The sequence below is a fragment of the Camelus bactrianus genome, chromosome 16 (genome assembly GCF_048773025.1).
Source record: "Camelus bactrianus isolate YW-2024 breed Bactrian camel chromosome 16, ASM4877302v1, whole genome shotgun sequence".
NCBI classification, from domain to species: Eukaryota; Metazoa; Chordata; class Mammalia; order Artiodactyla; family Camelidae; genus Camelus; species Camelus bactrianus.
The window spans coordinates 3,995,713-4,020,805 of record NC_133554.1 but is presented as its reverse complement, the minus strand read 5'-3'; the positions used below and the strand labels follow the sequence as shown (position 1 = coordinate 4,020,805).

The window sequence follows — 25,093 nt, the reverse complement described above, 5'->3', positions numbered from 1 at the left end:
GGGGGAGGGAGTTCCTTTATGAATCCAGCTGGGGTTCTCCTCTCCTGGGCGACTGCCCTACCGTCGGGAGAAAGCAGATTTTTAGCACGTGTCTTGTTCACCTACGTGTCATTGTCTGCCATGCTGTTTCTGACCCCAGACAAACCAAGGTTTGGATTGCTTTGCTTGGAGAAGTTTCCCCCTGAAACCCTACCCTTGAGAGTACCCCACAGCACCTGCCTGGACCACAGTCTGCCTAGCTTCACTTGAGGCCACACCTCCAACCAGAAGCCCTCATGGTGCGGCCGGGAGACTGAGTCCCACTTGGACAAAAGAATGTGGGGCGAGTGGTCCAGAATGTGCTCCTGTCGCCGGCTAGGGAACGTGACGGGTAACGGTTCTAAGAGAAAACTGATGGAGCAGTTGTCAGGGGGTGTCTGGGGGAAGGGAAGTTTCCCCAAAGAGACGCCACAAGCAGTGACATCAGCAACGTTTTGTCTGAATGGGGACGCTTCTCCTTGATGGGGACGGAGGTCTTCAGGGAACAGCATCCTTCTTAGCAAAATGGCATTTCTTGGTCTCTCTGAGCCCTGCCAGAAATGCCAAGGGCAGGAGGCCAGTGACGAGTCAGCCCATGTTTGTGGCCCTGGTCCTCTCCCCTTAGCGGATGTGTCCAAAGTCCTGATTGTGGGACCCTGGGGCTGGCCTCCCCTGTAAAATCTGCAAGTCATACCAGAGCTGTCTAGAGTGCTCTGTCATTTCAGCATCAGGCGTGCACCTCGGAGACCTATACTTACAAGCCACTTTCCGTTGGACGCGATTACAGGTTTATTTTTAAAACTGTACCCAGAACCATAGACCAGAAAAAGACCTTGGCAAGTCATTGAGTACATCCTTAACTTCAGAGAGAATCGCACTTAAACTCCACCCCAGAGGACCTTCCTGCAATGACAGGGATCATGAAAACTGCCGCACAGGACGGCTTGGAACCTGTTCATCCTGAGACGTTCACTCCCTTCACTCTTAGGAAACACAGCAGGCCCTGTTCTATCAGCCGCCAGACCGTGGTCTCTGATAAACACAGAGCCCAAACCAAACCACGAACAGAGGGGGAGTGTGGTCGCCAGGCAGTGCCTCTTGCCCTGTTCCGTGGCGCCGAGATCATGTTATAATCCACCCTTGAAACCACAAAGGTCCCTTAGCGCTCAGAATTCGTGGTGGTCGAGAGCAGGTTGAGATGTAAGAACGTGCTTCCGTGTGTGTGCCGGGGCCGCCACCACAAAGTGCCACAGCCGGGGACTTAAGGATGGAAACTGACTTTCTTGCAATCTCAGAGGCCAGAAGTCCGAGGTCAGGGAGCCTACAGGGTTGGTTCCTTCTGAGGTCTCTCTCTGGCTTGCAGACAGCCGTCTTCTCCCTGTGTCTTCACACGGTCTCCCCTCTGTGTGTGTGTGTGTGTGTGTGTGTGTGTCCTGGTCTCTTCCTGGGACGTCAGGCATGCTGGCCAGGGGCCCACCCTAGTGATGACCTCATTTTAACTTTGCTGCCTCTGTAACAGCTCTGTCTGTAAGCACGGTCACATTCCGAGGTAAGGGACGTTAGGACTTCAGTGTATGAATTGGGGGTGGGGGGGGCACAGGTTTATCCCATGACAACTCCAGAGATCAGACATCACCAGGACCATTGTGTTTGCATCCTAAAACCACTTCCAAAATCGTGGGGAAAGCTGCTCATTACAACCCTGGTCCATGTACGGTAAGCTGTGAGAAATCAAAAAAAAAAAAAAAAAAAAGACTTTTAAAATAATACACAAAAATGCACAACAATATAGTATATAATTAATATTATTAATTTAATAATATGAATTGTTTTATCATATTAATCACATTAATATTATGTCTACTCCTCTGCATATATATGTATTATTTTAAAAGTATATAATCTTACCCTAAACCAGCATAAAATTTAGAGGATGCAAGAAATACATATTTAAAGATTTATTATAATAGCAAGACATTTGAGATTTAAACATCTTAGTTTTGAGAAGAAAATATTAACCTTGGAGCTTGAAAACGCCCTTGAAAAAGATTGGTATTATTGGAAAGACTCAAAGGAAGCAATGAGGAATTAGTAGGATTTGGATTAGAGATTAAGAAATAATGCCTGGATATTTTGGAACCAGCAGGGAAATTCCTGTCTTGGGATGAGGGAAAACATATGGAGAGATTCTACAATACTCCTCTTACAGATGGACTCATTTGGTTAGCCTCAGCAATATTGAAATGTTATTTATAACTTGCTGTATTCATACATTTATCACACGTGACATAAAATACTCTAATTTACATTTTTTGTAATATTATTTTATTTTTTTTTTTAAAGACTTTATTTTTTAGAACGGTTTTAGATTTACAACAAAATTGAGAGGAAGGTACAGAGATTTCCCAGGTACCCCAGCTCCACACATGCATACCCTCCCCAGTTATCAACACCTCCCACCAGATGGTACGTTTGTTACCAAGAATGAACCTGCACTGACTCATAATCATCACCCAAAGTCCACAGTTTACCTCGGGTTCACCTTGGCTCTGGACAGTCTATGGATTTGGACAAATGTTCATATGAACGTATCCATCATTGTAGTATCACACAACTTATTTCACCACCTTAAATATTTTTTTTTTATTTGTTAAACGTAGTAAAATACACACAATATAAATTTCCCACCTTAGCCATTTTTAAGTGTGCAATTCAGTGGCATTAATCACATTCACATTTTTGTGCAACCATCACCATCCATGCACGGAATTCCTCATCCTGCAAAACTGAAACTCTGTCCTTGTGATACAGTAACTGGCCCCAGCCCCTGGCAACCACCTTAGCAATACATTTCACAATACTTAGTGTCCGTTGTAGAAGAATTAGAACATTTAGCACAACAGGGAAGAACAGAGGGCTGACTAGTGACACTTTGACATAGACTTTAATGTATTTTTTTTGCCTCTGAGTGTCTATAAATGTAACTTTTTAACTGAACATCCTGGTTCATAGCTTGCCCCTTCTTACTTAGTATATCTTCAGTACCTTTGCATTCAAATAGGTTGTCATTTTAATACTTATGTGAATGTCCATCCATATAAACAATCCCCTGTGGATCTGGGGGAAATCTTTGGATTTTTTTCCCCAGTATATCCTTATACTGAAAGGCTGGAGACAAAAGATTAAGTACAAATGTAGACTTCCGTAGGGCAGTGCTCTGATGACCTTTCTTACAGTTAAATCTTTGTCTACACCTTCAGGATGAGTTCCTCCAAAAACTTGTAAGTTACTTTGAGAAAGGTTTTCTGTATTTTCAGGCTTTTAAAATATATTGTCTAATTGCCTTCAAGGAAGATTGTACCATTGAATACTCCCAACAACGATGATGAATACACCTGTTTTCCCTTTAAAAAAATCAAAATAATAGGTGGATGTGGTTTTTAAAAATCAAGTTGTAAAGAAGGACTTAGAATGAAAAGGTATGGGGGTGGGCAGGGTATAGCTAAGTGGTAGAGTGTGTGCTTAGCACACACAGGGTCCTGGCTTCAATCCCCAGTACCTCCACTAAAAATTAAAAAAAAAGGAAAAAAGTTTAAAAAAGAGAAAAGACAAGATCACAGTTCTCTCACCCTGATCCAGCTCACAGTCCTGCTCCCTGCAGACAGTTACTTTTCATGGCTTCTGTATGTGATTCCTCCGTGGTTTGCCTCCACATTTCTAAATAACATGCTTATCCTGTTAGTTCTCTGTTGTACACACGCAAACATACAATTTACTTCCTGTTGGGGAGATGGGGTTTTGATTCTATTACACCACCTGCCTTCCCTCCCACCCAATACCCATTTTTTTCAGTTGTTGTAACAAACAGCAGTTTACTTACGTGTAAACCTCTCCGCAGTTGCCACAGATGGTGCAGTTTCTCCTGGATGGCTTCCGTGAGCATTATTCACCTCTCTCTGTCAACTGTTTTCTTTTCTTCTCCCTCTTTGTTTCTTTCCCTCCTTCCCTTCCTCTTTCTTTCTTTCTCTTTTTCACATCTTGAAGACTGATGAAATTTGCATTCATTCTCTCCTGTGATTAACATAATTATGCCTTCTGTGCTTTGTTCACAGGTTGATTGTAAAAGTTCAAAAATCAACTGAGTACTTCTTTTATAGCTACTTAAATGTTGTTCATTGCACCGCCAAGTAATAGGTCACTAATGCTTTTTTCTCTGTGGTTCCAACATAAAGATACTTGCTCAGATGAAGGAGACTTGGCACTTTGCCTAGTGCCAAGGCTAAGTGGATTCTCTTTTCTTAAATTCTGTGGGTTGTTCAACCATGCATTACTTTACTTGGATTCATATTTGAATTGTATCTTTCTTGGGCACTTCTCTAGAATTTTTGGGATTTTCTCATCTTTTTCCCTATTGGGAGAATCGTATGCCTTCATATCTACCAGCTTACTCATTTCATCTATTTTGTTTACTCTTCATCTCAGAGGCCCCTGAGTTCTGATTTGGATTTACTGCTCTCTGAGCTTCCTGCGGGTCTGACATCCTGGAATTTCCTCTTGCTGGTCTCAGGTTTGGTTCTGTCATTTCTTACTGGGCTAAAGTTTCATCCTTATTTTTTCTGGAGTGCATCCTTGAGGGGTTTTCTCAGAAAGAGCAGTAACCTCCTTTTTTGTTTCTAAACATGTTTTGATTTTGCCTCCGTACTTGACTGATAAGTTACCATAATAAATTTTTTTTTTTTTTTAGATTGAAATGAATTTTCGCTTGGAACTTTGGAATTGCTCTGTTACGTTCTAGCATCAGTTGTTGCTGATAAATTCGCTGCTGGTCTGATTGTTGCAGCCTGATAGCCTCCTCCTTTCTGACAGCCTTTTAGGGTTTCTTTACTTTCACTGTGTTTCTCGCAGGCCCTACCGGCCTGAAGACTCGTATCTTTTCAGCTTTTGGAAAATTTCCCTCTCTCTCTCTCTCTCGAAATAATTTCCCCACTCTGTTTTCTCCATCTTCCCGCCACCCCCCCCCCCCAGGAACTTCTAACAGAGTTTATTTCCTGAAGTCTTTCCTGTGTTCTAGTTGTTACTGTTTTACCAGTTTGAATGAAATCTCCAAATTTCACTTCTCTTTATGTCCCCTTACTCTTCCCTATTTTTAATATAATTGTATTAAATATTTAATTGACATACATCAAGAACCACATCACACAGTGTTATACATTTTGCTTCAAACATCAAACATGATTTAGAAAACTCAAGAGGAGAAGAAAGTCTATCATATTTACCGATTTTGCTCACCTTTTCCTTCCTTTCTTCCTAATAGCTCCAGGTTCTTTCTTTCATCTTTTTTCTTTTTTTCTTATTTAGAGACTTCTTTGAGCAGTTCTTTAAGGTAGAACCTGCTGAAGACACGTTTGGTTAGTTTTCCTCTTTCTGAGAATATCTTGACCTCCTCCGTCACCCCAGAAGGATGCTTTCCCTGAACATAGGATGCTAGGTTGACGGTTCTTTTCAGTACTTGAGAAAGGTGTCACTTCCCCCTAATCTCCGTGGTTCCTCATAGGAAATCTGCTGTCATTACACTTGTTTTCTCCTATTAGTAAGGTATCATTTCTCTCTTGCTGCTGTCAAGACTTTGTCTTTAGTTTTCAGAAGTTTGACTGTGAGCCTTGGTGAGGATTTCTTGGTGTTTATCCTGTTTGGGATTTTTCTCAGCTTCTTCAATGTGTAGGTTTATGTCTTTTGCCATATTTGGAGAGTTTTCAGTCATTATTTCTTTGAGTTTTTTGTTTTTTTGTTTTTTTTTTTTTTAGCCCTACCTTTTTATCCTCTTCTTTTGGGACTCTGATGACATAAATATTTAAACTTTTGTTATAGCCCCACACGTACCTGAGACCTTGTTTTTGTTTATTTGGTCTGCTTTAGCTCTGCTGTTCGGACTGGGGAATTTCTCTTGTGTTTTCTGCCAGTTCTTCTGAGTCTTTCCTCTGCCCCCTCCATTCTGCAGTTGAAGCCATCCACTGAGATTTTTTAATTTAAATTATTGCATTTTTCAGCTCTAAGATTTTCATTTGGTTCTTTCTATCTTCTGTTTCTTTTATGAGACTTGATCTTTTTTTCTTTTATTTCAGGCATATTCATAACTGCTTATTGAAGCATTTTCATAAGGAATGCTTTAAAATCTTTTGTCACATAATTCAAACATCCCGGGACTGACATCTGTTGATTGTCTTTTCTCATTCACCTTGAGATTTTTCTGGTTCATGATATGAGTAATTTTTTATTGAAACCTAGATGCTGAGAGTATTTTTATGAGGCTCCAGATCTTCTTTAAGCTTCTTCTGCAGCTGGCTTTCTCTAAAGCCAGCCAGGAAAGGTAAAATTCTGCTTTGCTATTCCCAATTGTGGGTAGAAGTCCCGCTTCCCCGCTTGACCTCCGTGCCCCTCCCCCACCAAGGAGGGGTGTTCCTCATTAGTCCTGGGTGGCAGTGGGGACTCTGGCTCCCCGTCAGGTCTTCCCTGGCACCTCCACGGCTGGGAGGGCTAGGAGTGCCTCCCTGTTGCTCCTCACTTGGCTTCTGTTGATTACCCTGGCAGATGGTGGGCTTGCTACCACTTGGTGGTGGTGGAAGTCTGGACTCTCCGCTGGGCCACCTGTGGCGCCCTCTCCATGGGGAAGCAGAAGGATGCGTTGTTGCCACCAGGTGAGGGTGGATGTCCGGGCTGCCCATGTGGTTTCCACTGGCACTGCCCAGGAGTGATACATGTCCCAGCTCCACACTCACCCTGCTCTGAAGCTCCCGTGCTGGCCGAGGACAGTGGGGGTGGGCTGGGCGCCGTGTCAAGGCTGGCAGGGGCGGGGGTCTAGGCACCGTACTCAGCCTTTGCTGGCGTGTGTGGGTGGGAGCCTCAGTTTTTCTGTGGTGTTTGGAGTGAGCAGTTACTGTCCACAAATTTTCTGTCTTTCTAGGTTGTCCCTTTCTTGGTCCTTTTTACAGAGACCGGGCTATTGTTGGGCTTGCTGTGTCTGGACCTATGGGCATTTCAGGTCACCAGCTTCTTAAACTGCAAGTCTGGACTGTATGGAACAAAAAATCTCCACCTGTCATTTCTTAGGTCTGGAGGTACCTGGCCAGTCCGTCTTCTCTCCACCTTGCTGAGTTTTCTTGTTTGAAGCATCGTGTCCTAGGGTTTTGTTTGTACTTAGAGGAATAGGTAGGATGTGTTCACTCCATCTTCCCAGAAGCAGAAGTCCTCTTGTGTATTTTTTTAATGTATCACTTTTCTTCAATATTTCGTGTGTGTGTTACATTGAAGTCCTTCAGGCTCTCTCTGCGTTGTTTCTCCTTTCTGTGTACTCTTAGCCCAGATGATTTGTTTTCATGTGAATTTGCGCGTGCGCACGTGTGTGTGTGTGTGTGTGAGAAAAATCGACTGAGCCTCACCCCTGAGAACCGGAGGCAGTGAGCTGGGGCTGCTTTGCTCCAAGAAGATTTGCACTCTCCGCCCACGTGAGCTGGGCTGCTAACAGGAGGGGACACTTCAGCTGGCGTCTGGGTTCTCGCCCTGAGTGTGCTGATCCCCAGTGCGAGCCCCCGCTTTCCGGTGGGCCTCGCGCTGGGAGCGGCCCTCGGCCGTGGCGTGGGTGTTGGTCGCCAGGACTCCGTGCTGCCTCCATGTTTGCTGTTTACTGGTCGCAGCTCAGATTTCCACTCCTTTCGCTTGTTTGTTTGGGGAAGACCAAGGTGGGTGGGGGGAAACCTACTTAAGTCCACTACTTGAAAAAAACATCTGGAGGCAGAAGGCGTGTGTTTCGTGTGCTTCGTCCAGGTTCCAGTCTGTAGCAGGAGGCTCTTCCGAATATCTTGTTTACTGTGTTTTTTCTGAGATGCTGGTTACTTAAGGCTCCCAGTACATTCCAGTGCTGTCTGTATTTTCTCTTGTTAGAAATATCTGCTATTAATGTCTCTGTTTTTCTAATTTTTCTGTAAGTGGAGAGAGTGGGGATTATAGTCCTAGGATTTGGTTTTTGGTTTTTTGTTTTGAGTCTGATATGTCTCTTGATTTTTCTTTCTAGGGCAGAAAAGACTGAAGTTCTGAGCGAAGATCTTCTCCAGGTAAGGCTGTCACTGGCCTATAACTCAGAGATGCCAGAGGCATTTTCCCTTTTGCAACCAGGCCGTTCCCAGCGCTCTTCCATCCAGTCAGTTTAGAGACACAACTTTTTATCCTGTGCAATAGTTCCTTGTATTGTAAACACCGGTTTGGGTAAGATTTTTCAGGAGGCATTTCGGCGGACGGTTAGCAGAGGGTCCCTGAGTCTGTGATGACACCGCCCCCACCCCGGTTCTCCAGCACTGGATGTGGTCTCTGCAGAAACAAGAGTCAGTCTTTTGCGGTGACCGTCCAGACCCGCGACCCCACTCCGGAGCTCGTCTCACGCGGGGCACTGCCCACCACTCTGTCCGCAGGTGGAGAAGCGCCTGGAGCTGGTGAAGCAGGTTTCCCACAGCACACACAAGAAGCTCACGGCATGTCTGCAGGGCCAGCAAGGCGCGGAGGCCGACAAGCGCTCCGTAAGTGTGGCTGAACCTTGCCTGTCCCCGACCGGGCAGATGTGCGAGGACTGTCCTGCGGCGTGGCAGCCCCTCCTGCTCTCCCTGCCCTTCCTCCCTGCCTGAAGCCCCCCCCCCCCCACCAAGGCGGATGTGGTCACTGCCCCTGTCCCTGCCCTCCCCAGGTGGGGGCACCCCCCCCCCCCCCGCCGCCGCTGAGATCCTGCCGTCAGGCAAGCCTTCCGTCTCTTACCCTTACTGCGGTTCACTCACAGATTCCGTTTGCCTCCGGAGCATCTTCAGAGCGTGTTGGGGGGGAATCATGCTGTGGTTTTGGGGGTTACAGTCACCTGTCAGTTGTTTTCGCTATAACGAAGCAGTGGAGGGAACCCGGTGGATGTGCCCCGATGTCCTTGTACATAACCTGCGTTCGCAGGCGCGGGCGTTAGTCACATCGTGTGACTGCGTCGCACGGTCCTGGGGTGAGCAGTCGTGCAGGCGCCCTTCCCTCTTGACTCGCACCCCCCTCAACTCCGCGAGAGACGGGAAGATATTCTTAGATGTTCTCTTGGTGCTGCTACAGGGGAGGTGCAATCCAGGAGGTTTCTCTCCTCGTTGCGTTGCTGATCGACGTGTTCGGTGTCTGTTCCATTTTCTCTGACCCAAGCTGGTTGACTTCTGCTCCCTGGTGTGCGCCCCGAGCCTCCCAGCTTCTGTTGGCCTCACTTCCCCTGGGGGCCCCAGAGCGCACCCCGATGCTTCATCCCATCTCATGCTGCAGGACCAGCTTTATCAGTCACCCCACCTTCTCTTCCCAGTCCTGGTTTCTTCTTAAACATTCCAGCAGGAATCACATATGTGTGGTAGAAATAAAACGTTTAGAGCTTTGGAACGCGTCTGTGGAGATAATTTGCTGTGTACTAGGGATTTCAGCAAGGGGACCCTGGCAGTCTAAAGGCAGGGTTTGCCATGAAACCTCATGTATGTGGGACTCCAGAAGCTGTTCTGGGTGGGGGCCTGCAGCCAGGCCAGCTTCTGACCCAGTTTCTTCCTTTTGTTCCAAAAAGCAGTTTTAGAAAAAGAACTGGTCAACAGTCCAGTGTGTTTTGGTGCCCTGGGTGGCACCTGCTTGTTGGTGCGGAGCCGAGAAGCTGACCTTTGGGGTCGGTAGGCTGATTACTGCTTGTGTTACCCTTCTGGGATAAGGGAGAGTTACCTCAAGTCACAAGACTTTAATTGGAGCGAGGGTCTTGCAAATTGTATCAGTTCGGAAGCATTCGGGTCTCCTGAAGCATCATGAATTAATACAAAATTTGGAATCGGGCAGGGGATGACTGGTGTTGAAAAGGCAGTTGGTTACCCAGTGTTCCCCAGAGGAGGGGGCACGTGGGCCGTGCAGGGCCACCAGGGGAAGCACCAGGGTCCGTCAGGAGGCGGAGGGAGGAAAATGTGGATCCAGAGCCTTTATATGGCGTCCACGGGAAGTGAAGGAGGAAGCAGGGTAATCAGGCTTAGGATTGGCTGGTTTCATTCATTTCCTCAGGGTCTGGGGCGTAAGGGCTGTCTCTAGTTGTTTGTGCCTGGCTCCGGGGTGATTAGGGCAGGCGAACAGTGCCTGGAATGTGAGATCTTGGTACAGGAGGTGGTTGGGGTGTGGGCTCTGGATTGGCTGGTTACATTTGAGAGGCAGACTCCTGAGTGAGTTGTATACTGTCCCCTGGAACTGGCTAATCCTGGGAGGGGCAGACCTTCTGGGATCAGCAAGGCCTCAGATGACAAACAAAGACTCAGAATTCAGAAAAAAAAGACATAATTGATACACTGATTAATCGTGACTTCAGCAAAAAAGGCACTAGCTGCCTCACCTAACAAGATGTCTGAAGTAGTTGGTCCCAAGATTTATTCATCACCTTTTGTTCAGAATTTTTGCAACGCTCAGTCCTCTCTTTATAGTCATAATGTGGCTGCTGCAGCTCCAGGCATCACATCTTCACATAGCCACATCAAAGGCAAGAAGTGTGAATGTGGTGAGAGGATGAACTATCCTTGCATGCTCTTTTTGTTTTTACCAGGCAGGGAAAAAAGTCTTGTCCAGATTTTTTTTAACGTCTCCTTAGCTGCAAAAGGAGGTTGAGGTGAATGTGTGTCAGAGAGAAATGGGTTTGCCATGACTGGCCAGGATTCACCTGCTAGGACAGTTTCTTTTACCACCTAATGCGTTTGCTCCCTCCTTCCCTCGGTCGCCTCCCCCCATTTCATTTTCATCATAGCACGTGTCATTCTCTAAACTCATCATGTGCATCGTTTGCCCCGTGTCTGTTCCTCATCATTGTTTTGTGAGCTTCCTGGGAGCAGAGATCTTGTCTCTCCATTGTGGCTACACTCTTCGTGCTGCAGTAGGGCCTGCCACATGTAGGCAGTGCTAAAAACAGATGGGTCACTCTGGGATGGCCCATGAGTATTTTAGGCACAGACTGCCCAAAACACCAGGCCAGTCTGAATCTTCCCCGTTCTTCACAGAAGCAGTCTAGCATGATGGTGCTGAGGTTCAGTGCTGGGATCTGACTCTCCAAGGGTAAATCCCAGCTCTCCGGCTTTTAATTTTGCCTGACCTTGGACAAGGCATTTACCTCCGCATGCCTTGGTTTCTTCATTTGGAAAATGGTAATAAGAACGATGAATTCTTACCTAGGGGTTTGTTTGAGAGTTCAGCGAGGTAACGCATGCAAACTACACAGTGCTTGACATGTGCGCACGGTAAAGGAGTGCATCCTGCTGCTGAGGGTCTGTCCCCCTCGCCCCCACCGCCCCGCCAGCCCAAAACCGCCGCCGAGAACCGCTGAGCCGGGAGCAGCAAGTCCGCCTGGATTAGAGGATGGCAGACGGCAGTTCTCAGAGATGGAGGGCGTGGAGTGTGTGTGTGTGTGTGTATTTGGGAAACAGAGTGGATATTAGAATAAAAATGTTGTCTCTGAGTCATCCTACAAACTCTGCTGCCGATGCCTCAGATAATTTTAGAACAGTCATCTCAGACGAGTCAGATCGACTACTTCCAAACCCTGGAACGTTCTGTCTTCCCTTCCCTGAGCTCCTCAGGGTCTGTCGGCCCTCCAGAACCAGGGGAGGGTGTATTCCAGGAGCTCCTCAGGGACCTGGAAAACCAGGGGTCAGGGCGGAGCTCTCTCTCCCTGGGCGCTGACAGCCCCTGGGTGTCAGGTGACTCTCAGCCCCGGTCCTTGTCAGAGAAAGAAACACATCGTGGCAGCTTTTCTGGGCCTGTGGGCAGTTTAATGCTTCAGAGACAGTACCCTCACGCGTGGAGTCGGGGTGAGCGGAGTTCGGGAAGGGAGCAAACAGCATCTCGGCTACAGCTGGGCGTTCGCTTCAGTAAGATCAGCAACCGGCCCACGTCTCGCGAGCCCTGAGCTTTCCTCGCGTCTCAGAGAATTTCTTTGGAAATAGACGTAATTGGTAGTGTCATGGGTTACAGTCCAGCATCTTCCGTGTTTCCCGCCTTTGACTGTCACTGCCCCTGTGTGGACATGAAGGTGTGTCACCTTAAGGTCCATTTCTTCCTTCCCCTTGTCTCCCGGTGGCTTCCTTCAAATTTCTGAATTCTTAAAGCATCTGCGTGAGTCAAAACGCATCCCTAGTGGAGGGGTCACCCGGTTAACGCCTGTGCCCCTGGGCACCCGGGCACAGACATTGCCCTCAGTGTCCCTCCCGGAGTGAGTTCTTGTTTCGGAGCCACAGGGACAGGGCCTGGCTTGCGACAGTTACACTGTCAGTGCAGGACTTGCTTCAGTAAACGTCATCTTCATTCAGTGGTCTTCGTAGCCTTTAGAAGAAAGGACGAGGCAGCTCTGTATGTCTTGGTAGGAAATGGCACGAACAGTATCTCTGCGTGGAGGAAGGCAGAGAGCAGAGTGGGGTGGTTCGTGTGCTGACAGTTGTGAGGGAAAACATATCCATTAAGAACCCACACACACATAATTGGACCTTCCTGGAATATTTACAGAAAGATACACAGAAAGCTGGTCACTGTCATGGTTTCTGGTGAGGGGAACCGGGTGGCTGGGGGTTAAGGATGGGAGGAGACTTTTTGCTGTAAACCCTCCAGCACCTTCTGTATTTTGTGCCATATGCATATATTTGCTTCCCATTGGAGACAGAGAATGATTATTCTCTATGTTACAATCTTAAAATTAACAGGCAACTGAAACAGGAATAGCTGTCTCGTGTTTCTCTCATTTCTCAATTAACCTACTCTCTTGTCCACCTTAAAGTGTCTCAAAATCATCAGTGAGTGTTAAGTGACTAGAAATGACTGGAAAACAAAGTACCCCCACCCCAGCTCAGAAGCAGGGCTCCTCCGGGCAGACCACTTCAAGCTGGTTTTTTCGGCGTGAATGTTGGAGCACAGACGCCTGGCTGCCCGTCAGCACCTCCCTCCAGACTGCTGGCTCATGTCCTCAGTGCCGCTCTTGGTCTGTCCATCTTGACCTTCAGTCTGTTAGGTCTGACAGGACTGATTAGACTAATTTTGTCCTGCATTTGGAAGAACTCCACTTACGGGTAGATATATTTCTCCAAAAGAAGTTGCCCGTAGTCCGCTCTGGGCAATCTCCTCTCTCGCCTTGCTTCCTGGTCAAATTCTCAAGGACTCAGAAAGGCTTCAGTCCTGCCCTGGAGGCAGGAGGGTCGTGGGATCCTGAGTGCTCGGCGTAGACCGAAGTGGTCCTCCCGTGTGAGCTGACCAACTCTGTGGCTGACGTTCTGGGAGGAGCATCTTCACTGGCTGGTTACTGAGATATTTTAGGAACTTGCACATTGAAGAGATCTGTTAAACCAAAACCTTGGCACTCTTGATGTTTTGGGGCCAGGTAATTGTTTATTTCGGGGCACTGTCCTATGTATTGTACGCTGTGTAGCAGCCCCCTGACCTCCCCCCACCAGACGCCGGTGACCTTCCCCACATTGTGTGACAATCATGTATGTCTCTAGACACTGTCACACGTCCCAGGGGGACAAAAATTACTCCTGGTTAAGAACTCTAATACCTTAATCTGTGCTTTCTCTCTGAGCATAGCAAATACCTGCTTAACTCTTTCTGTCTTTTCTTCTTCAACCATTTTAGACAGTGTTCTAACATGTACTTTAGGTAACTTTTTTTTTTTTAAAGGTGAGGATGGAGGTAGTTGCTCTCCTAAGATACGGCTCCTGTGCCTTTAATTAAGTCTTTGGAAACTTGGACCTAATGGCTTTGTAGGACAGCTAGAAAGTGGTGTTGAAATTGGATACATTTAATACTTAGTTGCCTGGTCTAGTTTTTTACCAAGAAGAGTGTCCTAGTTCATGTGAAATGATGGGGAAATAAAATTATCCCTCGAGTGCAGGCATCTGACGGCTGTGAAGTGGACGTGTCTCAGAGCAGGGAGGGGGGTCTAGTTTAGACCCGTCGAGGGCCTTACCCAGCAGGTGTCCTGGGCTCCTTCCACCTGGCCTTGCCCCAGGGGCCCCAGGGCCTTCCATATTACTCTGGGGTTACCGCCGTGGTCTTCCCTGGAGACACCCAGAGCCTGAGGTCTCCTGGGGATGTTCAGACTAGAGCTGTAAACATCCATCTCCAGCTTGGTCCCTCTCTCAGGCCATCCAGTTGCCTCTCTCTCAGGACTGAGTTACTTTATTGCTTTTGCTGGCGGGGGGGGGGGATTAGGTTTCTTTATGTATTTTTTAATTAGTTTTTTACTTTATCTTTTAGTGGAGGTACTGGGGATTGAACCCAGGACCCTGTGCATGCTAAGCACATGCTCTATCACTGAGCTAAACCCTCCCCTGGGACAGAGTCATTATAATCTGATCATGCTGCTCTTAAACAAGCCCTCCGGTGGTCCCCCAGCGCCTGCCCCTGCCGGAAGAGGCCCTGCACAGCCTCGCCTCCACCATCTCCCGCCCTTCCCCTCACTCGCTGTGGGTGGTAAGCCGGTTACAGCCACAGCTGTCTGGGTCACAAGGCAGGAGGCTCTGCTCTGGGCTGGGAGGAGTTCAGTCGCCCCCTGTTTGAAGACCTGTATGCGAGGCAGTGTGGACCGGAAGACTGGAGCATGGCTAGCTGTCCCTATCTTGTTGTTTCCAGTGTGTGCTGGACGGATTCGGCTCAGAGAGGAGAGAGCTTGTCGACACTTAGGAGGGAAAATGGATCGTGCTGCAGTCCTGGGGGCAGCCTGCTTCTGTCTTCTGGCCCCTCTCCCTCCCTCCCTCCCCACGTAACATGAAACTTACCATTTTAACTATTTTAAAGTGTACAATTCGGTGACATTTAGCACACTGACAGTGCTGTGCAACGACCACCACTGTCTAGTTCCAGAACATTTCCGTCACCCGAGAAAGAACCCCCCACTCGTTAAACGGTCTTTCCCCTCACCCCCTGCCCCCAGCCCTTGGCAGCCACGAACCTGCTTTCTGTGTCTCTGGATTTGTTCACCCTGGATGTTGTTTATAAATAGAATCATACGATATATGCCCATCTGTGCTTGGCTTACTTCACTTAGCCTGCTGCTTTCAGGGTTCACCCATGCTGTCGCGGGGGTCAGGACTTCATTCTGTTTTGATGGCTGCATAATGTTCCATTGTGTGGCTAGACCACAGTTTGCTCACTCACCCACTGACGGACATTTGAGCTATTTCCGCCTTTTGGCTATTGTGAATTGTGCTGCTGTTCACATCACACACGTGTTTCTGTTTGACCATCTGTTTTAAATTATTCTGAGTGCCCACCCAAGAGTGGAATTGCTGGGCCATATAGTAATTTTGTTTAACTTACTGAAATACTGACAAACTTTTCCATGATGCTGCAGCATTTTACATTTATACCTGCAAAGCATGAAAATTCAGGCTTCTCCACGTGCTCACCAATACTTATTTTCCGTATTTGTAAAATATATTGCTGATTTTATTACAGTGGGTGTGAGGTGGTCTCTCGCTGCAGCTTTGGTTTGGGTTTCCCTGATGAAGCACCTTTTCTTGGGCTTATTGGCCGTTGCACATCTCCTTTGCAGTATGACTTTATTTGAATGCTTGCTTTTCTTGCACTGTAATTCTTTGTGAACGTTTCTCTCTCTTTCTTGACCATAAGTTGCCTTGTTTATAAGATGGAGCTAATACGCTTCTCAGGAGAGAGATTGATTTTTAGATATTAAATAATTGCTCAAATCTTTGTTAATATAATTTTGAAATCTTTTTTTCCTTGCCCCTGTCCCAGTTTATTTTAAAATGCAGCATGCATCCCTTAGGGTTGTTTTTCAAATTGGCAAATTTAATTGTTTTAATTTTCTGAATTTTGACATCTGAGTCAAACTTTGTGTCTTATGAATTTTTAGGTTTTATACATCTTTTAAAGTCAATTTGTTTCTTAGCTAATATGACATCTAGGCAAGTAATTGACTTTTTGCTATTTGTAGAGTCAGTGGGTGACTGTTAAAGTAGTTTTCATGACCACATTTTTTTTTCCTTTTCAGAAAAAGTTGCCTTTGACAACACTGGCTCAGTGTTTGATGGAAGGGTCAGCTATCCTGGGAGATGACACACTTCTTGGGTAAGGTGATACCATGCATGGGTTTGTGCCGAGTCTAGGTAAGTCCCCTTCCGTAAAGAGGGGACTAGAACACCTCAGGGAAGCAGTGAGGACACCTGCAGTCTGGCTGGTACTGGATGGGGAAGAAGGAAAGGTTGCCAGTGAGAACTTGAGCCCCCAGGTCCCGGAGTCCTATTGTCTGTGAGGAGGCGGCTCCCAGAGGGAGAAATGTACATGGACCTGCTGAGGGACAGTTGAAATCCCTCGGGCTCCAGCAGAAGCGGCTAAGAAGTCTCTCAGTGTCACATGTCAGAACTTACGGGGTTCCCAGAGGAACAACCCTTGCTGATTTTTGAGCTCCCAATAAAAACAAATTAAAAATAGAACCATCCTGAGAGGGAACCAGCAGGCAGAGTCAGTGGGAGAATCAGACCCTGAGAACGAAAAATAATAGGACAACATGAAAGGAAACAGAGAATAACTATAAAGAAAATGAAATTTAAAGATTTAATAAAGACAAAAAGTTCTTCATAAAAGAATCAAACAATATTAGGGGGAATAAAGAAGAGGCACAATTGAAGAGAAACCAAATAGAGCTTTTAAAAATTCAGATTGTATTTATTATCATTTAAAAAGTTAATTGAGAGACACTGGAAGTGGTACACAAATGTGGAAATTGGTGAACGTGAAAACAGACCTGGAGTCGCCACTGGAGAGAACAGAACACAGTAGAAGAGGTGCGGGTGTCGGCAGCATGAGGTGGAGATCCGGACGGCGGGACGCGGGGATGCGGTGTTGCGCGCGGTAGCCGCTCCTGAAGAAGGATGTAGGGGAGGGTTGTGGGTGAATTTGCCTTTTCTAGATTTGAGGAAAAGTGTGAGTCTTAAGATTTAAGTCCTGATTGAGACCAGCAAAAAGAAACCTGGACACATTGCCATAAAATTACACATTATTAACAAGAAGGAGAAAATTTAAAGTCGACCAGAGAAAATGATAATTACTTATAAAAGAGCGGTTAGACTGAAAACAGACGATTTGTGAGCCAAAATGAATGCCAGGAGATAATACTGGAGGAATATCTTCAAGTGGTGAGGGAAAATATCAGATATCTGGTTTCAGTGATAAGCTGAAGTGGGGGGAGTACCTTTTAATAGCCTATGATGGAAAAGAATGTGAAAATGAACATGTATGTGTATAACTGAATCACTCTGCTGTACACCAGAAACTAACACAACATTGTAAACCTAAGCTAATAGGATAGCATAAAAGGAAATAGAAACTATACTTCAATTAAAAAAAGAAGTAGGGAGGGTACATAGCTCAATGGTAGAGCACGTGCTTAGCATGCACAGGGTCCTGGGTTCAATCCCCAGTACCTCCACTAAAAATAAACCAAATACCTCTCCACCCTAAAAAGAACAAAAAAAGGAATATAAAAATATTTTCAGGCAAAGATTTAGAGAAATTGCTACTTGCATGTTCACACTGAAAAACTCGGTAAGGTTACATGAAATAGGTTATGTCCAGAAGAAAAGAATGAAATGCAGTAGCAAGATAGCATTAAAAAAAATAATAATAATGAAGGTGGTGTAGGGGGTGAAAATATTCTTTTTCCCCCTCTTCCCATCTTAGGTTCTGTGCCAGGGCCCTGCAAATTAAATTGACCATAGACAGATTAACAAGCATACACATTTAATTCACGTGCAGCGCAAACCCATGGGAGTGCTCAGTGATGAGTAACTTGAAGGGGTGGCTGGAACTTGGGCTGAAGAACAATAATTTTTAGAGAAGTGACACAACAGAGCAAAAGATGTGTGTTTCCAAGGCAACACAGTGTGGGGAGGCAAATACACAGAGGAACTAATGGAAGATAAGGGTGAGTTGGTAAGGTCTGCAGAGCCCTCTGGTGCTGTCTCCAGGCTGATCAGGGTCTCGAGCTGTTCCTAGTGATTACTGTCCATCTTCCCTGGTGGAGAGGGAGGGGACACCTTCACAAACTGATGTCTTGCTTTTAGGCAAATAGTGGGAAGGCAGAGAGCTTTGTTGGTATCTGCTTCTTCTCAGTTGCCTTCAACTCAAAATAATCTTATGCCAAGAGGTGTGTTCTGCTACCCTTCAGTGTAAAGAAATATAATTAAACATTGAATTAAGAAATAGCAATATGATAATCATTAATTTGGGGGGGAGGTTAAAGTATCGTGAAACTAAAATACTAGAAAATAATAATACAAAGCTTTGGAAAGGGCATGAGTGTTTCAAGCTCTTGTATGAAAGGAGGAAAAAGAAATCACATTTAAAGTTAAAGTGAAGTGTGCGTGTTAGAACAGTAAGAGTAACCAAGAAGAGAATAGAAATAGAATATGTAACTTCAAAGTTAGTGAAGGGATGGAAGGGGAAATGGAAAGGAAAAAAACCCAGAGAAGGGACTAAAAGAGAATAAAGTAAGCAAAGAAAAGTGTAATAAATAGAAAACAGGAAGTGAAGGTGACCGTAATTGCCGCATGTGTGTCTGTAGCCGTGCACGAGTAAATGGAATACATTCCGGTGTCTGTAGTACAGAGACTCTCGGGTGGAGAAACGTGGAATCCCGCTGTACGTTCTTTGTAAGAGATGTGCTTGAAACGTAGTGATGGAGTGAGGTGGAGAGTGAAGGATGGAGGACACAGACTGAACGCACATCTAATTTTGTTACCTCCCAAACCCACTACAGTCAAGGGATTTTTTTTTTTCTCTTAAAAGACAGAAACCCACAAGGCAGGAAAAACGGGAAAAGACGAGAGCAGGAACCTTACGTGCGCTGTAAAGTGCATGACTGGGAACTGACTTAGCGAGTCCCGGAAGGCTGACTCCCAGGCCAGAAGCAGGATTTGCAGAGAGCTGAGACGCTTCGACCGTGAAATGCTGACCAGGCTGGGGAACTGGCTGCACCAGGGATCTCAGGATTGGGGGGTGTTCGGGGATGGGGTGGCGATTAAAATCATGAACATGGGTGGGAAGCTACTCAGGTGCCATTTGGAAAACTCAGACCCAGCCCTTATCTGCGCCCCGGAGACACGGTCATCCCTGTGCCCCAATCCCCAGCAGAAGCCTGGAGCTGTATCCTCAGGAGAGGGTGAAACAGCGTTTCTCGACTGGAGCACTGGCCACAGTGGGGTGTAGGGGTACCAGTCATTAAGGTATTGCATCTTCAGAAGATAAGAGAAAATCATGCATTCATAATAATTAAAAAAAAAGGATGTTAATTAAATACAGGGAAGAAATATTCAGAGATCAAAAGCGAACTCACAGAAATGAAAAACACAGCATTCTCAGTAGCAGAAGGGGAAGAAGTCATCCCAAAAAGAGAGTGAAAGACACGGACACAGGAAATAGGAAAGTTGGAAAATTAGAGGACCACCCCAGGGAGTGTTAGGGCTGAATAACAGGGGTTCTGAGAAAACGAGAGAGGAAGAAATCATGGTCACAGTTGAAATGATGATCCAGAAGTGCTCCCCAGGCTGAAGGCTGTGAGTTTCTATGTGGAAAGGGCCCCTTGAGCTCCTAAAGCAGCAGGAGAAATTAAACCTGTGCCAGGCTCAGCACTCGTGAGTGATGTGACGGATAAAAGCTTCTACACCTTCTAGAGAAGAAATGGTCACATCTGAGGGATCAGAAGTCTGAGTTCTCGCAGCCTTACCAAGAGCGATAAAGGAAGCTGAAAGGTGATGGAACAGTGCCTCCAAAGCCCTGGAGGAAGGTGAACAGTAGGAAATAACTTCCCGTCCAGCCTCCCGTCAACACAAGGGTGCAGGGGAACACTGGGGCACCCAGGGGGTCAAAAAATCGCCTCCCCCACACCCTGTTTCTTAGAAAGCTCAGTGTGATGGGCCACATAATGAGGCAGTGACCAAGACAGGTGGGAATAGGGGTTTAGGAAACAAACAGGGTGTCCAACCCAGGACGGAGAGAGAGAATCAGGAAGCGGAGACGGGAGGTTGCGGGGAGGCAGCCGTGCCCCGGGGGAGAAGGCAGCGTCAGTCCAGAGGGACACGGGTCGGGGGGAGGCTGAGTGGAGTCGGCTCTCAGCCTCGTGTGGAAACAGCTCACTTGAGAAGAGAACACGAATGCAGCAAGTCCGTGAGTGGATGGCGTGGACATCAGCTACTTCCTTCGCCCTGTCTCGTGGACGTTTGCCTGGCCGGGAGGTGATGGCGTAATGACACAGGTCCCCTCTCACCCTGTAGGTGCTCAGGACGGTTTTTTTCTCCCTTCTGTTGCAGGAAGATGCTGAAGCTCTGTGGCGAGACGGAGGACAAGCTGGCTCAGGAGCTGATCCATTTTGAATTGCAAGTCGAGAGAGATGTGATCGAGCCCCTGTTTCTGCTGGCCGAGGTCAGGAGCGGGAGCGAGCCTGGGCCCTTGGGCCCTCCTCCTCTGGCCGAATTGTAGTTTCTACCCCTCACCCTACCCTGTGGCGCCATTTTTCACCGGGGATTGTTACCGCTGACCGCATGGACAGGACTCCCCAGCGTGGGAGCCCTTGGAGCTGTGTGCACCCCTCCTTTGCCCACCCACGCTCTCCTCTGCTGGCCTTTCTGTGGGTGAAGGTGCAAAACTGTCAGTGTCACCGCTTCCCCCCGGGGTCTCTGCCACCATCACCACCCCTGCCCTCCACGCGTCTCAGATCTTCGTGAAACCAGCTCGTGCTGGGGACCCGTGTCCAGGAGACTCTGGGAGGCCCTCTCCCAGCTTCTGTTTATATAGGGCCCTTCTCTTGGTACTTTAAAGGACTCCAAAGAAAACTGTTTTCTTAAAAAGAAGCCTTAATGTGACAGCTCTGGTAGCTTCAACCAGTGAAATTTTTTCAAGTAAGAAGGAAAATCCTTGGGGGTCTCTATCTGCCCTGAACCCGGGCCACCTCCCAGTCAGTCCCCTGTAACTTGGGCAGACCCATGGGGCGTGGCCCCCAGGGCCGCCTGCGCTGACAGAGGTGCTCCGCCCACCTGGGACTCTTGAGCTCTTGAAATGTGCCCAGTGCAGCTGAGGAACTAAACTTCTAAATTCTGTTGAGTTTTGGTTCATTTGAATTCACAGCGGCATTGTCGCAGGTGGCCGAAGGCGGCGGTAGGGGACAGCCCTGCCCTAGACCCTGTCTGGCTGCCTTTCTGGACTGCCCCCAGCCCCTCTGTGTGCCCTGAGGCAATTTCTGGGATAGACGAGTGGGTGATTAGTTACTGAAGGGTTTAGAAGGATTCAGGGAGAACATTCTAGGTATGCTGCTTTGATACGGACCAGCTCTCGGATGCCAGCCTGGCACAGGTCTTCCCCCAGCCTGGAACGTCCCCTAGAGACCCTTGCTCCTTAGAGACGAGCTCTGGGGTCTCAGCCCAAGCCCTCGGGCAGGTCCGGCCCAGGGCTGAGACGTGCGCGCACCCCAGGCCCTGCCCCTGGGCTCTGTGACACATCCGTCTTCTGTCGGAAGTCAGTGCGCTCAGTGCCCAAAGCATCCCCACCTGGGAGAGTGTCCACAGAGCGCTTCCTACAGCAGGGCAACTCCCTCACATTTTCTCCTTTTAAGTTCTCACGTCCTGCCCCACTTTTGCTGGAATCTGGAACCAAAATCCTACACTGGAATGTTCACTAAAGCCATTTTTAGGACTCAGAGCATCCACGTACAACCACTGTGGAAGAACTTCCTATTGCTGAGAGATGCCATGACGATGTGTATTCATTCTTTAGGGGGAAAAGAAAAAACCTCTTTCTGTAAGAATATGCCCTAATTGCATTCCCCTCAGCACCTCAGGTCTCCTGAGGCCAGTTCCCCATCCTGCTGTCCGTGTTGAACTAGGTCTGCATGTTCGCTCTGCCTGCCTTCTCCCCACCTTGGGCCCTCACGCAGCTGAGCCAGGTGACCGAGTCCCTGCTTTTGCCGGCCGGGTGAGAGTGAGGATAAGGCAGGCAGGGCCTGGCGGATGTCCAGCGAGGAAGGACCAGGGTGCAGCTCAGGCAAAGGAACCAAGAATTTCCTCTGAAAATGAGGCTTGGGGGAACTCCAGCAGACTCACTGGGGCGCCATCAGCAGTTCTTTAGGAATCTGTCTTGGGCTTCAATTCAGCTGCGTCTTTTCCCCTGTGCCTGCAGGTGGAAATCCCCAACATCCAGAAGCAGAGGAAGCACCTCGCAAAGCTGGTGCTGGACATGGACGCTTCACGGACAAGGTGCGGGCGGGCGGCTGTTTGCATTTCTGCTGCTTTGAGGGGGTGGTGATCGTATTGGGTGGGTAGAGGTTTGTGTGTGAACGTTTTCATTCATCAGGGTTTCTTACGCCCATTTGTTCCAAGTGCTGAAGGTCAGGAGAGTGGCTGGGGGTACAGGGCCCCGCTCTCAGGGAGGCTGTTTTGGGGGTGAGATGCTAGGCAAGAGAACAAACGCATGAGGCCACTTCAGCAGCTATAAGTCGTATGGATTTTGGAGAGGGGATGTGGAGAAGGGGGCAGCAGGATTAGACAGAGCGAAAGAGAAGGCTTTTTTTGAGGAGGTGACACTTGATCTGAGACATAAGTGGTGAGAAGGAGGCAGCCATGCAAATATCTGGTGCAAAACTGTCCACAAAGGTGGGAACAGCAGGTGCAAAGGCCCTGTGGCGCGAATAAGGTTGACGTATTCAGGATACAGAATGAAGGCCAGTGTGGCGGGGGTGGAAGGAGCAAAGGAGAGAGAGGAGGAGCAGAGAGGCAGGTTGGATGGTGTGTGCGTCTTCTCTGAAATGTCTTACCCTTATTTCCAGTCTTTTTCTTTCCACCAGCCTTCCTTAAAGCTCGTATTCTGCCTTCATCTCCCCCAAATCCTAGAGTGATAGCATTTTTCCCAGAGAATGATGGGGTCATTATCAGGTATCTTAGTGGGAAAAAATGAACTTTCTCCTCTTTAGACGTCAAAGGTCAGGCTCTTAGACAAGAAGCCTTATTTCTTCTCTTAACAGAGCAGGACAGTTGTTGAGTTTACATGTGGTACATCTGGCTGAGAAGACCTTCAAACCTCAAAATTCATGATTAATGTCACTTTTCCCAACAGATTCCCACCTACACAAATGTTTCCAGGTTTCTCTTGATATTTTGCTGTTCAGTTTCCACAAAGGGGCAATTTGGGGTCATTTTATCACCATTTTACAATATAAAACTAGATCCCTTATCCATTACAAGTAAAATTCCTTATAAAGAGAGATGAAAGGTGTATGTTTTAGACTACCAGGGTATTGATTAAAGGACAGAATTTAGGGGAAAAAATTAAGGGGGATAGGGAGAAAAGAAAGAGAAAACTTTGGAAGATGTCTTCGTTTTAATATACATATTAAGGGTAATTTGGGTTTTTGTGGGGTTTTTTTAAGTCTAATCCAGATCTGTAAAACCCTAAAAGTCACCTTTATTTTTTACACTTATATATTGGTTAGTTTTTTTTTTTTTTCTTCAGATAGCCTGAGTCAGATGGTGGTGACAACTCCATTCCATAATCTACCATGGGAGTGTGTTCATTATCTGAGATCTAAATTACAGCTGTGGCATTTCGTATCTTATTTGACTAAGCCTGGGAGGTATTAATTAAATGTATCATTTGTGTAGGGCAAACCATTATAAAAAAGAATTGCCCAGGGATTTTTTTTTTTTTTTAACTAATCCTTACCTGTTAGCTTAGACTTTTTACATCTTGGGACAGAATATTTCCTTTCTAGTTTGCGCTGAATTCTCACCTTGGATGAGGAGCCTCAGTCAGACATGTGTCCGTCTCTAGAGCTTTAAGCCACCTTGAGGTTCTGAAGTCTTTTTAATTAGTTTTCCCATGGGTGCACTTTTTAAGTGACAGCTAAACCTTCATTATGCTACTGCTTTTTGCTAATAGCAAAGAGAACTTTAATTTCTCCATTTTTGGTATTACAATGCCCCATCCTCTTATGTTTCTCCTGCACATAACAAAAGAGAACGGAAGAATTATTCAGAGAAAACAGTCATTTGATTCTTGTTTCTCAAAATGAGGATAACATCACCCTTTATGCCTTTACAAGTTGGCTGGTCCAAGAACCAGCTGGAGCCCGCAGAGCTGTCTGGTTTGGTCAGAACGCTGCTGGCCTGCGTAGTGTTTAGAGGACACTATTCAATCTGTTGCCACATTTCATTTGATGAGTTCACTTGACAGTTTCCAGCTTGTCCACTGAAACATCTGGCAACGCATGGCCCTCACTCCTGCCTGGAGCTTATCGGCTCCGACCGCCCCAGTGAACCCCCACCAGGTCCCCCTCCCTTCTCTGCGCCCCCTGATTTCCTGAGACCGTAGCCAGGCATCAGCTGCCTTTGTCGTCCTGATGACACGGCTGTTTTTCGTAGAGGTGGGAAATCATTTTCTATCTCCTGTCCCTATTACAGGTATGAAATAAAGGATTGGGCAGACTAGTTTTTAAGATACTGACCCATTTGACTTATTCTTCTTCCTTGCTGGGCCCCATAAGCTGTTGAGTTTACAGACTCAGTGGGAGAGGATCCCACTGCTGTTTCCTATGAAAGCTACTAGCCTCTCAGTGGAATTAGAACCTTCTTTCAGGGCCTGCGTTTGGTAATTCCCTGATAATGACTTTGCAGCCAGAAATATTTGTGCCTCCCCATAAATGTTCCCCAAGGGGCTTCCTTTCCCCAGGGGCCAATATTCTCTGCACAAAGATAAATGTTTCAGAAAATATAAACGAGGTATCTACATGTTGATCTGAGGCTGCTGTGTGCTCACCAGTGGAGACTTTTGCTTTCAGATTGGTTTTAATCTCACCCACTAGGCATCTGTGATTGGCTTTAGCCAAGTAGGTGAATGGCATCCTCAGATGCCCACAGGATAGACAGGGAAGTAAAGGAATGGAAGTAGCCATGCTTCAGAGAAAGTGAAGATCAGGTCATTTGGCATTCAGAAGACAGCAGGGAAGACGCTGGCAAACTGA

General features: G+C 47.0%; 1 protein-coding gene across 3 annotated transcripts in view; it reads left to right on the top strand.

The window, feature by feature from the left end:
• The window catches only part of ARHGAP44 (Rho GTPase activating protein 44), a 102,423-nt gene that overhangs the window by 44,335 nt on the left and 32,995 nt on the right, over positions 1 to 25,093 (top strand). For 2 of the 3 annotated variants that reach the window (XM_074342135.1, XM_074342136.1), the window contains exons 2-6: positions 8,087 to 8,126; positions 8,481 to 8,585; positions 16,082 to 16,158; positions 20,397 to 20,508; positions 22,258 to 22,334. In XM_074342135.1, coding sequence (XP_074198236.1) covers positions 8,087 to 8,126; positions 8,481 to 8,585; positions 16,082 to 16,158; positions 20,397 to 20,508; positions 22,258 to 22,334 — 411 coding nt within the window. Of the gene's footprint in view, positions 1 to 8,086; positions 8,127 to 8,480; positions 8,586 to 16,081; positions 16,159 to 20,396; positions 20,509 to 22,257; positions 22,335 to 25,093 lie in introns of those variants that run through there. The other variant, XM_074342137.1, reaches the window with a different exon arrangement.